The 14,661-nt window shown below is 38.6% G+C and overlaps 1 protein-coding gene across 2 annotated transcripts in view; it reads right to left on the reverse strand.

The window, feature by feature from the left end:
- grinaa (glutamate receptor, ionotropic, N-methyl D-aspartate-associated protein 1a (glutamate binding)) overlaps nt 1-14,661 on the reverse strand; it is a 28,560-nt gene that overhangs the window by 8,696 nt on the left and 5,203 nt on the right. For both annotated transcript variants that reach the window (XR_012049373.1, XM_061931406.2), the window contains exons 2-5: nt 834-1,154; nt 658-773; nt 394-594; nt 201-329 (exon numbers count right to left, since the gene is read on the reverse strand). Coding sequence is in view for 1 of the 2 variants with exons in the window: in XM_061931406.2 (XP_061787390.1) it covers nt 201-329; nt 394-594; nt 658-773; nt 834-1,131 (744 nt within the window). In the remaining variant the exon portion in view is untranslated. The remainder of the gene's footprint in view (nt 1-200; nt 330-393; nt 595-657; nt 774-833; nt 1,155-14,661) is intronic.

The following is a 14,661-nucleotide window of genomic DNA, read 5'->3' on the forward strand; positions in this document are numbered from 1 at the left end:
CCCACTTCTGAATATTCCCTGATTACCAGGAATTACCAGGAATTTCGGCCCATTGAAAATGAACGATCAGTATAAAAACGTCTCCATACGCCACATTTCTGGAGCGATTGGAAGCATTTCGACATCCACTCACCTTGGACAATGCAACAAGCGAGTTATTCATTCCCACACAAACAGTGTCGTGAAGTGCTGGGTCAGACCTGGAGCGAGAAGAGGACCACGGTGAAGCAGACCACGGCGGTGATGCCCACGGCCATGATGACGGTGTCCGTGTCGTAGAAGCTGGCGATCATGCCCACCATGTAGGACAGGCTCAGGGTCAGGATGGACTGTGGAAGAGCAGAAGAGAAGAGTCTAGGTCCTGCTGGACTGACCCGGGTTTTTTGGTCATACCAGTGCCACCAGGTTCCAGGGGTGCTTGCGGCGGAAGTCCCCGCAGCAGCTGAGCACGATGAGCGCCACCAGGAAGACCACGTAGGAGATGTAGTAGGTCCAGGGGTTCCTGCGCACAAAGACCTTGGCCTCGTCCACGAAGGTGAAGATGGCCACGAAGGAGAAGGTGACCATCAGCTGCACGGTCAGGACCAGGAACACCTGCCGGGCAACAAGAGGGTGAGGAGGAGCTTCCCTGGCGTCTCGGCTCCTTCGCTAACTGACTTTGCGGATGAAGGCCTGTCGGATGCTCTTGTCCTCGAAGCCGGAGTTGGTGAAGTCCTCGTTGTCGTAGTAGGTTGGAGGCACGTCGCCGTGGTAACCGGGGCTGCCACCAGGTGCTGAGGACAACAGGAGTATTTAGAGGGTGCAACGGAGGTGTCGTCCATCTTGCCGCTCACCAGAGGGGTCTCCGGGAAAGCCTGGCTGCCCGGGTCCTTGGTACGGCCCCTGCGGGTAGGGCCCCTGCGGGTAGGGCATCTGGGGGTAAGGCATCTGAGGATAGGGGCCGGGGGGACCAAAGCCCGCCTGGGGGAACCCCGGCTGCCCGTAGCCGGCTGCCGGCGGGTACGGTCCTCCGGGGCCCTGGCTGTAGTTGGGCGGGGGCATGCCGAAGCCCGGCTGCGGGGGTCCGTACACGTTGCTGTGGATGGGATGAGTCTCCCCCATGGCAGGGTAGCCACTCTTGTCCTGGGACATGGTTCACACGCTCGCTGGACCACCTAGGAGTGCAACACAGACCACCGTCACACTTCAGTGGATGTGTCTTCTGCATCTTTCACCTCTTTTATGCCCACGCCTGGGCCCTGGCCTGGGCCCTGGCCTGGGCACTGGCCTGGGCACTGGCCTGGGCCCTGGCCTGGGCACTGGCCTGGGCCCTGGCCTGGGCACTGGCCTGGGCCCTGGCCTGGGCACTGACCTGGGCCCTGGCCTGGGCCCTGGTCTGGGCACTGGCCTGGGCCTTGGCCTGGGCACTGGCCTGGGCACTGGCCTGGGCACTGGCCTGGGCACTGGCCTGGGCCCTGGCCTGGGCACTGGTCTGGGCACTGGCCTGGGCACTGGTCTGGGCCCTGGCCTGGGCCCTGGCCTGGGCACTGGCCTGGGCACTGGCCTGGGCCCTGGCCTGGGCCCTGGCCTGGGCACTGGCCTGGGCCCTGGCCTGGGCCCTGGTCTGGGCCCTGGCCTGGGCACTGGCCTGGGCCCTGGCCTGGGCCCTGATCTGGGCCCTGGCCTGGCCCTTCTGGCAACTTTTGGACCTGCCTCAGCACCGCCTTTTGGCCATGGCCATGTTTGCACCAGAGCCCGCCGTTAGGGTCCAGGACTTGGGTCTCCCTGGACACTTGGCGCCATCTGAAAAGTATGCTAACGTTTTATGCTCGCTCTTTAACTAACTTTGTATGTTTAAACCTAAAAATCATGAATTGTGATACTTGGCGCCATCATGGAAATATGCTAACAACTTTTATTAGCATGCTAACAATTCATGCTAGCTTTTAGTTGATTTTGTATGCTTACAACTAAAAATGGTGCATCTTAAAAGCATGCTAACTTGTCTTATGTCATCATACTAACTTTAGCATGCTAGCTGTTTAGCAAATGTTGTTTATTTAAATAAAAAGTTTTGTATTTTGATACTTGGCGCCATCTCGGAAGTATGCTAACATTTTATGCTAGCTTTTGAGCAAATTTTGCATGTTTACGTCTAAAAAATGGTGTATTTTATTACTTAACACTATCTTAGAAGTACACTAATTTGTCCTACATCATGTTCACGTTAGCATGCTAACGCTTTATGCTAGCCTTTTAGCTAAATGTGTACGTTAAATGTAAAAAAAATGGATTTTGATGCTCGGCGCCATGTTGAAAGTATGCTAACGTCTTTTAGATTACCTCGTTGACATTTGCGTGCTAACATTTTATGCTAGCTTTTTAGTTAATTTTGTATGATTACACCTGAAAATCATGGATTGTGATACTTGGCGCCATCATGGAAATATGCTAACAACTTTTATTAGCATGCTAACAATTCATGCTAGCTTTTAGTTGATTTTGTATGCTTACAACTAAAAATGGTGCATCTTAAAAGCATGCTAACTTGTTTTATGTCATCATACTAACTTTAGCATGCTATCTGTTTAACAAATGTTGTTTATTTAAATAAAAAGTTTTGTATTTTGATACTTGGCGCCATCTCGGAAGTATGCTAACATTTTATGCTAGCTTTTGAGCAAATTTTGCATGTTTACGTCTAAAAAATGGTGTATTTTATTACTTAACACTATCTTAGAAGTACACTAATTTGTCCTACATCATGTTCACGTTAGCATGCTAACGCTTTATGCTAGCCTTTTAGCTAAATGTGTACGTTAAATGTAAAAAAATGGATTTTGATGCTCGGCGCCACGTTGAAAGTATGCTAGCGTCTTTTAGATTACCTCGCTAACATTTGCGTGCTAACATTTTATGCTAGCTTTTTAGCTAATTTTGTATGATTACACCTGAAAATCATGGATTGTGATACTTGGCGCCATCATGGAAATATGCTAACAACTTTTATTAGCATGCTAACAATTCATGCTAGCTTTTAGTTAATTTTGTATGCTTACAACTAAAAATGGTGCATCTTAAAAGCATGCTAACGTGTCTTATGTCATCATACTAACTTTAGCATGCTATTTTTTTTGCTAGCTGTTTAGCAAATGTTTATTTAAATGAAAAATGTTGTATTTTGATACTTGGCGCCATCTTGGAAGTATGCTAACATTTTATGCTAGCTTTTGAGCAAATGTTGCATGTTTACGTCTAAAAAATGGTGTATTTTATTACTTAACACTATCTTAGAAGTACACTAATTTGTCCTACATCATGTTCACGTTAGCATGCTAACGCTTTATGCTAGCCTTTTAGCTAAATGTGTACGTTAAATGAAATGTAAAAAAATGGATTTTGATGCTCGGCACCATGTTGAAAGTATGCTAACGTCTTTTAGATTACCTCGCTAACATTTTATGCTAGCTTTTTAGCTAATTTTGTATGTTTAAACCTAAAAATCATGAATTGTGATACTTGGCGCCATCATGGAAATATGCTAGCAACTTTTATTAGCATGCTAACAATTCATGCTAGCTTTTAGTTGATTTTGTATGCTTACAACTAAAAATGGTGCATCTTAAAAGCATGCTAACTTGTCTTATGTCATCATACTAACTTTAGCATGCTATTCTTTTTGCTAGATGTTTAGCAAATGTTTATTTAAATAAAAAATGTTGTATTTTGATACTTGGCGCCATCTCGGAAGTATGCTAACATTTTATGCTAGCTTTTGAGCAAATTTTGTATGTTTACGTCTAAAAAAATGGTGTATTTTATTACTTAACACTATCTTAGAAGTACACTAATTTGTCCTACATCATGTTCACGTTAGCATGCTAACGCTTTATGCTAGCCTTTTAGCTAAATGTGTACGTTAAATGTAAAAAAATGGATTTTGATGCTCGGCGCCACGTTGAAAGTATGCTAACGTCTTTTAGATTACCTCGCTAACATTTTATGCTAGCTTTTTAGCTAATTTTGTATGATTACACCTAAATATCATGGATTGTTATACTTGGCGCCATCATGGAAATATGCTAACAACTTTTATTAGCATGCTAACAATTCATGCTAGCTTTTAGTTAATTTTGTATGCTTACAACTAAAAATGGTGCATCTTAAAAGCATGCTAACTTGTCTTATGTCATCATACTAACTTTAGCATGCTATTTTTTTTGCTAGCTGTTTAGCAAATGTTTATTTAAATAAAAAATGTTGTATTTTGATACTTGGCGCCATCTGGGAAGTATGCTAACATTTTATGCTAGCTTTTGAGCAAATTTTGTATGTTTTTGTCTAAAAAATTGTGTATTTTATTACTTAACACTATCTTAGAAGTACACTAATTTGTCCTACATCATGTTCACGTTAGCATGCTAACGCTTTATGCTAGCCTTTTAGCTACATGTAAAAAAATGGATTTTGATGCTCGGCGCCACGTTGAAAGTATGCTAACGTCTTTTAGATTACCTCGCTAACATTTGCGTGCTAACATTTTATGCTAGCTTTTTAGCTAATTTTGTATGATTACACCTAAAAATCATGGATTTGGATACTTGGGCTAAAGAAAAGTATCTTCCTGGTCTCTCGACGACAAGGGTTATACAAACAAGAAGGTCCTTGTGACAAAGCCGCTGAATTAGTGGTGCGCGGCATCACAAGTGACTTACACAAGAGTGAGCAAGCAAAAAGCAAGTTATAACAAACTGACACACGTGACACAAGATCTCCTTCCAGTCCAAAGTCCACAAACAGTTTTACAGTCAAATATCATCTCGTGACTGGAAGTGACAAAGTTTTACAAGTGAGTAGGATCAAATGAGATCACAGGTCGTAAAATAATGTTGATGCACTTCATCATTTTACCAGTTGTGTACACTAACTCGGGTTGTCTCCATACCAATATTTTGGTACCGGTACTAACATGTATTTTGCTACTTTTCTAAATCAAGGGGACCACAAAAATGTCATTATTGTAACAAAACAATGTTATAGTACATGAAACATATGTTTATTATTGTCATTTAGTCCTTAAATAAAATACTAGACAACTTGTCTTTTAGTAGTAAGTAAACAAAGACTCCTAATTAGTCTATGCAGTAACATATTGTGTCATTTATACACCTATTATTTTGTACACTTTATGAGGGACAAACTGTATAAAATGGATTATTCATCTACTTGTTCATTTACTGTTAATATCTGCTTATTTTCTGTTTTAACATGTTCTATCTACACTTCTGTTCAAATGTAATAATCACTTATTCTTCTCTTCTTTGATACTTGACATTAGTGTTGGATGATACCACACATTTAGGTATGGATCCGATACCAAGTAGTTACAGGATCATACCTTGGTCATATTCAAAGTCCTCATGTGTCCAGGGACGTATTCCCCGAGTTTATAAACATAATATACATTTTTTTAAAGGAAAAAAGATTGTGTGACTCGATGTACTTGGTATCATTACAGTGGATGTCAGGTGTAGATCCACCCATGGCGTTTGTTTACATTGTGTGGAGGATGCATATACGCATAAGAGTCATTTCCCTATTCATAGCCATGTTTGAGGAGCTAGTACTTTTCCTTTGGATATTCTACCAGTTTCTTTAGACATTTCAGATGCCTGGTTAGTGTCGTAAACCATCGGAATGTGAAGACAACCCCCACGTCTCTCTTCTTATCAGTGTTGAGAGGGGGGGAGATTTTCCCTTGGAATGCCAGATCAACTAGAGCAGCCGATACGAATGTATTGATTAAGTTCATCTCCCAAAGCTTTGGTATAAACTTGAAAATATTCCAATTCTGTCTTGAAGGTCCTTCTTACTCAGCATATACGTCATCGAAAGAACTTGGGATTGACCAGTAACTTAGATTCCCTGGGAGGAAGAACTGGTCCGACGCAACGATTGTGACCAGGGCCGGCCCGTGGCATAGGCCGTATAGGCAAATGTTAAGGGCGCCGTCCATCAGGGGGCGCCACGCCAGTGCCACAAATGTTGGAGAAAAAAAAAAAAAGTTGGTACTATTATTTCTAAATACAAAAAATAATCCCACGTTAATTAAAATGCAAAGTAAAGCCTACATAATAGAAATATTATTTGTTACAACATTACCCAGCACGGTGCGCCCCTCCCTTCCCGTATCATGACTCTTTTTGGACGTCACCACATCAAAAAATCAACACAAGATGTCAAAACGGCCAAAACTGTCAGGTGCCCAGGGAAGAAAAAAGAGAAAAGAAGAGGAGGAGAAACGAGAAAAAGACAGAGGTAGCAGGTAGGTAACGTTAGCCTACATGAAATGATTTGTCTGTTACAGAATGTGATAGTAACCTGGCTTTTTAGCATTAAGCTAATGTTACATGATTCGGCAATTGCTAATCAATAAATAGCTAGTTCTGTTTTAACGTCGGGTTACATTCCTCAGGGACATTTGTATTATATCTTTTAAGCAGGTGTTTTTTGTTTACATTGTTATTGCCTTCTGGTTAGCTAATTGCCCTGCAGGTAATAGTCACTTTTCCACCCCTTTATATATTAGGTATAGTTGTAAGCCTAGTTGTTAAAGTGCACATCATTAATGTTAATTAAGCAATATGTATGTAAAAAATATTGTATTTCATATATTCATTTTTTATTTTTTGCATTCATTTATTTATTCATATTTTTTTTTATCTTGTTAACTATTCTGATTGTTAATTTGCTTTCTTTAAGTAAAAAAAAGGTCAAAGACAAAGCTATTCGGTTTCTTGTGAGTATATACACTTCACTGCCGATGTGGGGGGGGGCGCCACCTAAAATTTTGCCTAGGGCGCCAGATTGGTTAGGGCCGGGCCTGATTGTGACGCCGGTGAGCTACGGTGTGTAGTGAAGCATGTTTAGCTACTCCTCGTCCTGCGGTGATAATGTTACTTGTAAGAAACGTACTTTATTTGTCGCCACGGAGGCCAGGATTAGTGATTTAGAAGTAGCTAAAACATTAGCCATGTCTTAAAGCAGCTCTTCCTGAGGGTGTTTCAGTGTTATAACTTCACCTTTATCTTGACTTTTTACACCAAAATGTGTCCGTTCTCCCTTTTCTGTCTACGCCAGACTTGGGCAAAATAGGGCCCGGGGGCCACACGCGGCCCATTAAGATTTTCAATGCGGCCCGCCGGACGGTCTACATAATTTTTTTAGACTTTTAACATGAAAACCATAGCGATCTGTTTTTAAATGACCATAAGTCTTGAACTGTAGAAATTATTTCAATGGTTGAAATCTGCACTTTTGAGTGTTATAGGAGTTATTACGGTAATCAGACCAGGACTAAGCAGAGTGGGCGGGGCTTGTTTTCAGAGCAGCCAGCCCGTAACGTGTGTCAGAAATAGATGTGGAAGCAGATTTTTACAACAAATTTCTGCATAAAAGTGATAATGTATCATACTGTAATGTGTATTATTACCCTTTGCATTCATATTTTGCTGTTTGTTACATTTTTGCTTGATTGTAAAATATGTTGTTAATTTTCAGTGTTTTATTGCTCGTAGATAATATTGTAAATCTCACTTTCTTTATTTTCATGTACATTTTGGGTGTCCCATTCAGTTAAAAACTGTAAAATTCCATTCCGTTTTTTGAGGTGGTCTGTCATAACTTTTTTAGAATTTTATTAAGACGTTTTGACTTTTGGTATTAGTTGTTCCTGAAACAAAGTGAGCCAAACACACATACCGTACAGCTAAATGTGTACCGTATTTTTCGGAGTAAAAGTTGCTCCGGAGTAAGGCTGAAACGACGCGTCGACATAGTCGACGTCATCGGTTACGTAAATACGCCGACGCCGTTTTTGTGCGTCGGCGCGTCGCATATTTACGTCACACTACTGTCATGGCGGAGCGCAAAGCAGACGATGCGAGCGAGGGGAAAAAAGCACGCCAAAAGTCGTCAAAAGTGTGGGAGTATTTCAATAAACGGCCTAATAATGTTGTTGTATGCACACTGTGTCGAGCGGAAATGGCCTATCATAGCAGCACAACGGCTATGAACGAACATTTGAAAAGAAAACCCCCGACAGCGTTCTTGCCATCACCATCACCAAGTAAATCGTCCGCGTGCGTATACGTTGTCATTATTACACAAAAACATGAATGTGTCATTTGTATCTGCGTTGTAAATTCATAAACTAAAGCACCGTTTGCTCTGAGAGGCGCGTTTGGCGTGCCTGTTCAGTGTTTACAAAGACGCGCTCCTCTTTAACGCTGTGGAGAGGCGGCGGCGGCGAGCGAGCGGCGAGGCGGGGCGCGCCGGGAGCGACGCCGCAATCGTGCCCAGGTGCGCGATCCGCGCAGTTGGAAGAGAAAAGACTTTGTGTAAAATTAAAAGATTGTAAACCTGGCAAAGCCGTCTGGCGTTCAGTCTGTCGGTCCTGAAAGAACCCCACGGCACAAGACGTGTCACAAACGCTAACGTTAATTAGTTGTGCAAATACCTTTTACAACATTAACAGTTACATATACTATGTACAAACCAACAATTAACTTTCACTTTAATCATACTATCATTGTTGTGTTATTAAGCAAAATAAGCAATACTTTTACTTTTGTTGAAATGTTTACACTGTACACTTTTTTGTATTGGATGTTTAGCTTTATTTTTGCACATTTTAGCAAATAAGCAATACTTTTACTTTTGTTGAAATGATTACACTTGTTACAGAATATTTCCGTTTTGCACTTTTTTGTATTGGATGTTTATCTTTATTTTTGCACATTTTAAAGCAAAATAAGCAATACTTTTACTTTTTAAATGCTTATACTATTCCAGAATATTAAGATTTGCACTGGATGTTTACTTTTATATTTGCACATTAAAAAGCAAATAAGCTACTTTTAATTTTGTTAAATGTTAAAAGTTTTAAATGTTTACATTGTTACAGAATATTTTGTCATGTTGTTGTCAATGTTGACTGAGTGGCCATACTTTTTTTTTTGTAAATAAAAGCCATGCCTTTTGAAAAAACTGGCCTACATTTATTTTTTCCTCTTCATTTTAAATAAAAAAAATAATCGGTAAAAGGAAAAATAATCTATAGATTAATCGAAAAAAAATAATCTATAGATTAACCGATTAATCGAAAAAAATAATCTATAGATTAATCGATAGAAAAATAATCGTTAGCTGCAGCCCTACTCCGGAGTATAAATCGCACCGGCCGAAAATGCATAATAAAGAAGGAAGAAAACATATATAAGTCGCACTGGAGCATAAGTCGCATTTTTTGGGGGAAATGTATTTGATAAAAGCCAACAGCAAGAATAGACATTTGAAAGGCAATTTAAAATAAAGCTGCAAGCAGCATTGGTCGGGCCGGCGTATTTGGCAGGTGCTAGTCCTAAGTGTCCCAATACTTGTGTCAAGTTTTAGTCCCAAGTGTCCCAATACTTTTGTCCAGTGTAAGTGTCCCAATACTTTTGTCCAGTGGTAATCCAAAGTGTCCCAATACTTATGTCAAGTTGTAGTCAAGTGTCCCAATACTTTTGTCAAGTTTTAGTCCCAAGTGGCCCAATACTTTTGTCAAGTTGTAGTGCTAAGTGTCCCAATACTTATGTCCATTTTTAGTCCCAAGTGGCCCAATACGTATGTCAAGTTGTAGTCCTAAGTGTCCCAATATTTTAGTCAATTTCTGGTCGTAAGTGTCCCAAAACTTAAGTCCAGTTTTAGTCCTAAGTGTCCCAATACTTTTGTCCAGTGTAAGTGTCCCAATACTTTTGTCAAGTGGTAGTCCTAAGTGTCCCAATACTTTTGTCCAGTTTTAGTCCCAAGTGTCTCAATACTTTTGCCAAGTTGTAGTCCTAAGTGTCCCAATACTTTTGTCCAGTGTAGGTGTCCCAATACTTTTGTCCAGAGGTAGTCCTAAGTGTCCCAATACTTTTGTCAAGTTGTAGTCCTAAGTGTCCCAATACTTTTGTACAGTGTAAGTGTCCCAATACTTTTGTCAAGTTGTAGTGCTAAGTGTCCCAATACTTTTGTCCATTTTTAGTCCCAAGTGGCCCAATACGTATGTCAAGTTGTAGTCCTAAGTGTCCCAATATTTTAGTCAATTTCTGGTCGTAAGTGTCCCAAAACTTAAGTCCAGTTTTAGTCCTAAGTGTCCCAATACTTTTGTCCAGTGTAAGTGTCCCAATACTTTTGTCAAGTGGTAGTCCCAAGTGTCCCAATACTTTTGTCCAGTTTTAGTCCTAAGTGTCCCAATACTTTTGTCCAGTGTAGGTGTCCCAATACTTTTGTCCAGAGGTAGTCCTAAGTGTCCCAATACTTTTGTCAAGTTTAGGCGTAAGTATCCCAATACTTTTATGCAGTGTAAGTGTCCCAATACTTTTGTACAGTGGTAGTCCTAAGTGTCCCAATACTTTTGTCAAGTTGTAGTCCTAAGTGTCCCAATACTTTTGTACAGTGTAAGTGTTCAGTGGTAGCCATAAGTGTCCCAATACTTTTGTCCAGTTTTCGTCCTAAGTGTCCCAATACTTTTGTTCAGTGGTATTCCTAAGTGTCCCAATATTTTTTTTCCAGTGTAAGTGTCCCAATACTTTTGTTCAGTTTTCGTCGTAAGTGTCCCAATACTTTTGTCTACTTTTAGTCCGAATTGTCCCAATACTTTTGTTTAGTGTACCTACCTTGTCTGCATTGTGTGTGCACGCTGGTGCTTCATGCTTTTAAGCAGCCTTCTCGAAAAAACAGCAGCATCAGCGCAGCGGCTCTTTGAAGGCTCATAAAATCAAAACCCAATACTTTTGTCCAGTGGTAAGTGTCCCAATACTTATGTCAAGTTGTAGTCAAGTGTCCCAATACTTTTGTCAAGTTTTAGTCCCAAGTGGCCCAATACTTTTGTCAAGTTGTAGTGCTAAGTGTCCCAATACTTTTGTCCATTTTTAGTCCCAAGTGGCCCAATACGTATGTCAAGTTGTAGTCCTAAGTGTCCCAATATTTTAGTCAATTTCTGGTCGTAAGTGTCCCAAAACTTAAGTCCAGTTTTAGTCCTAAGTGTCCCAATACTTTTGTCCAGTGTAAGTGTCCCAATACTTTTGTCAAGTGGTAGTCCCAAGTGTTCCAATACTTTTGTCCAGTTTTAGTCCCAAGTGTCTCAATACTTTTGTCAAGTTGTAGTCCTAAGTGTCCCAATACTTTTGTCCAGTGTAGGTGTCCCAATACTTTTGTCCAGGGGTAGTCCTAAGTGTCCCAATACTTTTGTCAAGTTTAGGTGTAAGTATCCCAATACTTTTGTACAGTGTAAGTATCCCAATACTTTTATGCAGTGTAAGCGTCCCAATACTTTTGTACAGTGGTAGTCCTAAGTGTCCCAATACTTTTGTCAAGTTGTAGTCCTAAGTGTCCCAATACTTTTGTACAGTGTAAGTGTCCCAATACTTTTGTTCAGTGGTAGCCATAAGTGTCCCAATACTTTTGTCCAGTTTTCGTCCTAAGTGTCCCAATACTTTTGTTCAGTGGTATTCCTAAGTGTCCCAATATTTTTTTCCAGTGTAAGTGTCCCAATACTTTTGTTCAGTTTTTCGTCGTAAGTGTCCCAATACTTTTGTCTACTTTTAGTCCGAATTGTCCCAATACTTTTGTTTAGTGTACCTACCTTGTCTGCATTGTGTGGGCACGCTGGTGCTTCCTGCTTTTAAGCAGCCTTCTTGAAAAAACAGCAGCATCAGCGCAGCGGCTCTTTGAAGGCTCATAAAATCAAAACCGTAGCCGGTATAATAATAATAATAATAATAATAATAAAAAACCTTACAAATTCAATAGGTCCTTATGTCCCATTGCATAAGGACTCCCAAAGGGAGTCCTTATGCAATGGGCCATGCGGGCCCTAATAAATGAAGAATAGTGAACAACAGGCTGAATAAGTGTACGTTATATGAGGCATAAATAAGCAACTGGTATGTTAACGTAACATATTATGGTAAGAGTCATTCAAATAACTATAACATATAGAACATGCTATACGTTTACCAAACAATCTGTCACTAAATCCCATGAAATCTTATACGTCTAGTCTCTGACGTGAATGATATCAATAATATTATAATATGTTCATCATTTCACACATAAGTCGCTCCTGAGTATAAGTCGCACCCCCGGTAAATTTGATCAAAGGGTTAGGGTTAGGGTTAAGATTAGGGTTAGGGTTAGGGTTAAGGTTAGGGTTAGGATTAGGGTTAGGGTTAAGATTAGGGTTAGGGTTAGGGTTAGGGTAAAAAAAAAATTAAAAATTTGAAAAAAATTTGAAAAAAAAGTTGAAAAAAATAAAAAATATTTAAAAAAATAAAAAATATTTAAAAAAATAAATAAAAATTAAAAAAAAATTAAAAAAAATTAAAAAAAAATTCAAAAAAAAAATAAAAAAATTAAAAAAAATTCAAAAAAATTCAAAAAAAATTCAAAAAAATTAAAAAAAAATAAAAAAATTTTAAAAATTTTTAAAAAAAAATTAAAAAATTAAAAAAAAATTAAATCTTTTTTTTTTAAATTAAATTTTTTTTAAAACATTTAAAATGCTTTAAAAAAAAAATTAAAAATTAAAACATTTTTAAAAAATTTAAAAATTTTACAAAAATTCAAAACATTTTTAAAAAACTTTTAAAAAAATTAAAAAGAAAAGAAAAAAGTTTTAAGTTAAAACATGATTTTCAAGGTAAAAAATGATTTTCAAGGTAAAAAAAAAATTTCAAGGTAAAATTTTTTTTCAAGGTTAAAAATGATTTTCAGTAAACAAATGATTTTCAAGGTAAAAAAAAATTTTCAAAGTGAAATTTTTTTTTTCAAGGTAAAACATTTTTTTCAAGGTAAAAAATGATTTTCCAATTTTTTTTTATTTTTAAAAAATATTTTTAAATGTTTTTATTTTATTTTTATTTTTTTTAATTTAATTTGTAAATTTTTTTAAAACTTTTTTAAAATTTTTTAAAACAATTTTAAAATGTTTTAATTTTTTTAAACAATTTTAACCCTAACCTTAACCTTTTTTTTTTTCTTTTTTTTTTAATTTTAAAATATATATTTTTTTTAATTACCTTTTTTTAACTTTTTTTTAACTTTTTTAAAAACTTTTTAAATTTTTTTTTACCCTAACCCTAACCCAACCCTAACCCAAACTATGAAAAAAACTGCCACTTATAGTCCGAAAAATACGGTATTAGGGTAATCAGACCAGGACTAAGCAGAGTGGGCGGGGTTTGTTTTCGGAGCAGCCAGCCCGTAACGCGCGTGTCAAAAACAGATGCGGAAGCAGATTTTTACAACAAATTTCTGCATAAAAGTGATAATATATCATATTGTAATGTGTTTTATTACCCTTTGCATTCATATGTTTGGTTGTGTTTTGCTTGATTGTAAAATATGTCTATGGAGGAGCTGGTCTCAGAAGTAAAATATGTTCATATGTTGTTGATATTCAGTGTTTTATTGTTCACAGTTAATATTGTAAATTTCACTTTCTTTATTTTCATGTACATTTTGGGTGTCTTATTCAGTTAAAAACTGTAAAATTCCATTCGATTTTTTTGAGGTGGTCTGTCATAGCTTTTGTAGAACTCTATCGGACGTTGTGACTTTTGGTATTAGTGTTCTTTGGAAAAAAGGGAGCCAAACACTAGGGGTGTAACGGTACACAAAAATGTGGGTTCGGTACGTACCTCGGTTTAGAGGTCACGGTTCGGTTCATTTTCGGTACAGTAAGAAAACAACAAAATATACATTTTTGGGGTTATTTATTTACCGAATTTGCAAAATCTTCCACCAAAAATATTTGTCTTCGTGTAATATTTGATGTGAAGTAATGGGAACCTTGGATAGGTCAATAATTCATAATAACATTGATTTTGATTCAATATTATGTTTTGAGCAATGACAGTTTGAAAGACAAAAAAAAAACAGCTTTGTTTTATTAGTCAACATTGCAACTTTTTCTAAATTAAGCTTTTTTATTTCACTTTTTGTTTATTTTAATAGTATTTTTAGAATGTGCCGTGGGCTTTTAAAACATTAGCTGTGGGCCGCAAATGGCCTCCGGGGCACACTTTTGACACCCCTGCTATAGATAATAAAACATTAAATGTGATAAATCTAAGGATAAAAAGCAGAGCCTGGCAACGCATGCGCGTTTATCATAACTCTCTCTCTCTCTCTCTCTGTCTCTGCCCCTCCCTCACCAATGCTGCTGTTTGTTTTGTTTTTTAACTCCTTCTTAACCCTGAACGTACATTGAAAATACACTAAGGCTGAAACGACGCGTCGACATAGTCGACGTCATCGGTTACGTAAATACGTCAACGCCGTTTTTGTGCGTCGGCGCGTCGCATATTTATGTCACACTACTGTCATGGCGGAGCGCAAAGCAGACGATGCGAGCGAGGGGAAAAAAGCACGCCAAAAGTCGTCAAAAGTGTGGGAGTATTTCAATAAACGGCCTAATAATGTTGTTGTATGCACACTGTGTCGAGCGGAAATGGCCTATCATAGCAGCACAACGGCTATGAACGAACATTTGAAAAGAAAATCCCCGACAGCGTTCTTGCCATCACCATCAACAAGTCAATCGTCCGCGTGCGTATACGTTGTCATTATTACACAAAAACATGAATGTGTCAT

This window comes from Nerophis lumbriciformis, linkage group LG37 (assembly GCF_033978685.3).
Source record: "Nerophis lumbriciformis linkage group LG37, RoL_Nlum_v2.1, whole genome shotgun sequence".
In the NCBI taxonomy this organism is placed as follows: Eukaryota; Metazoa; Chordata; class Actinopteri; order Syngnathiformes; family Syngnathidae; genus Nerophis; species Nerophis lumbriciformis.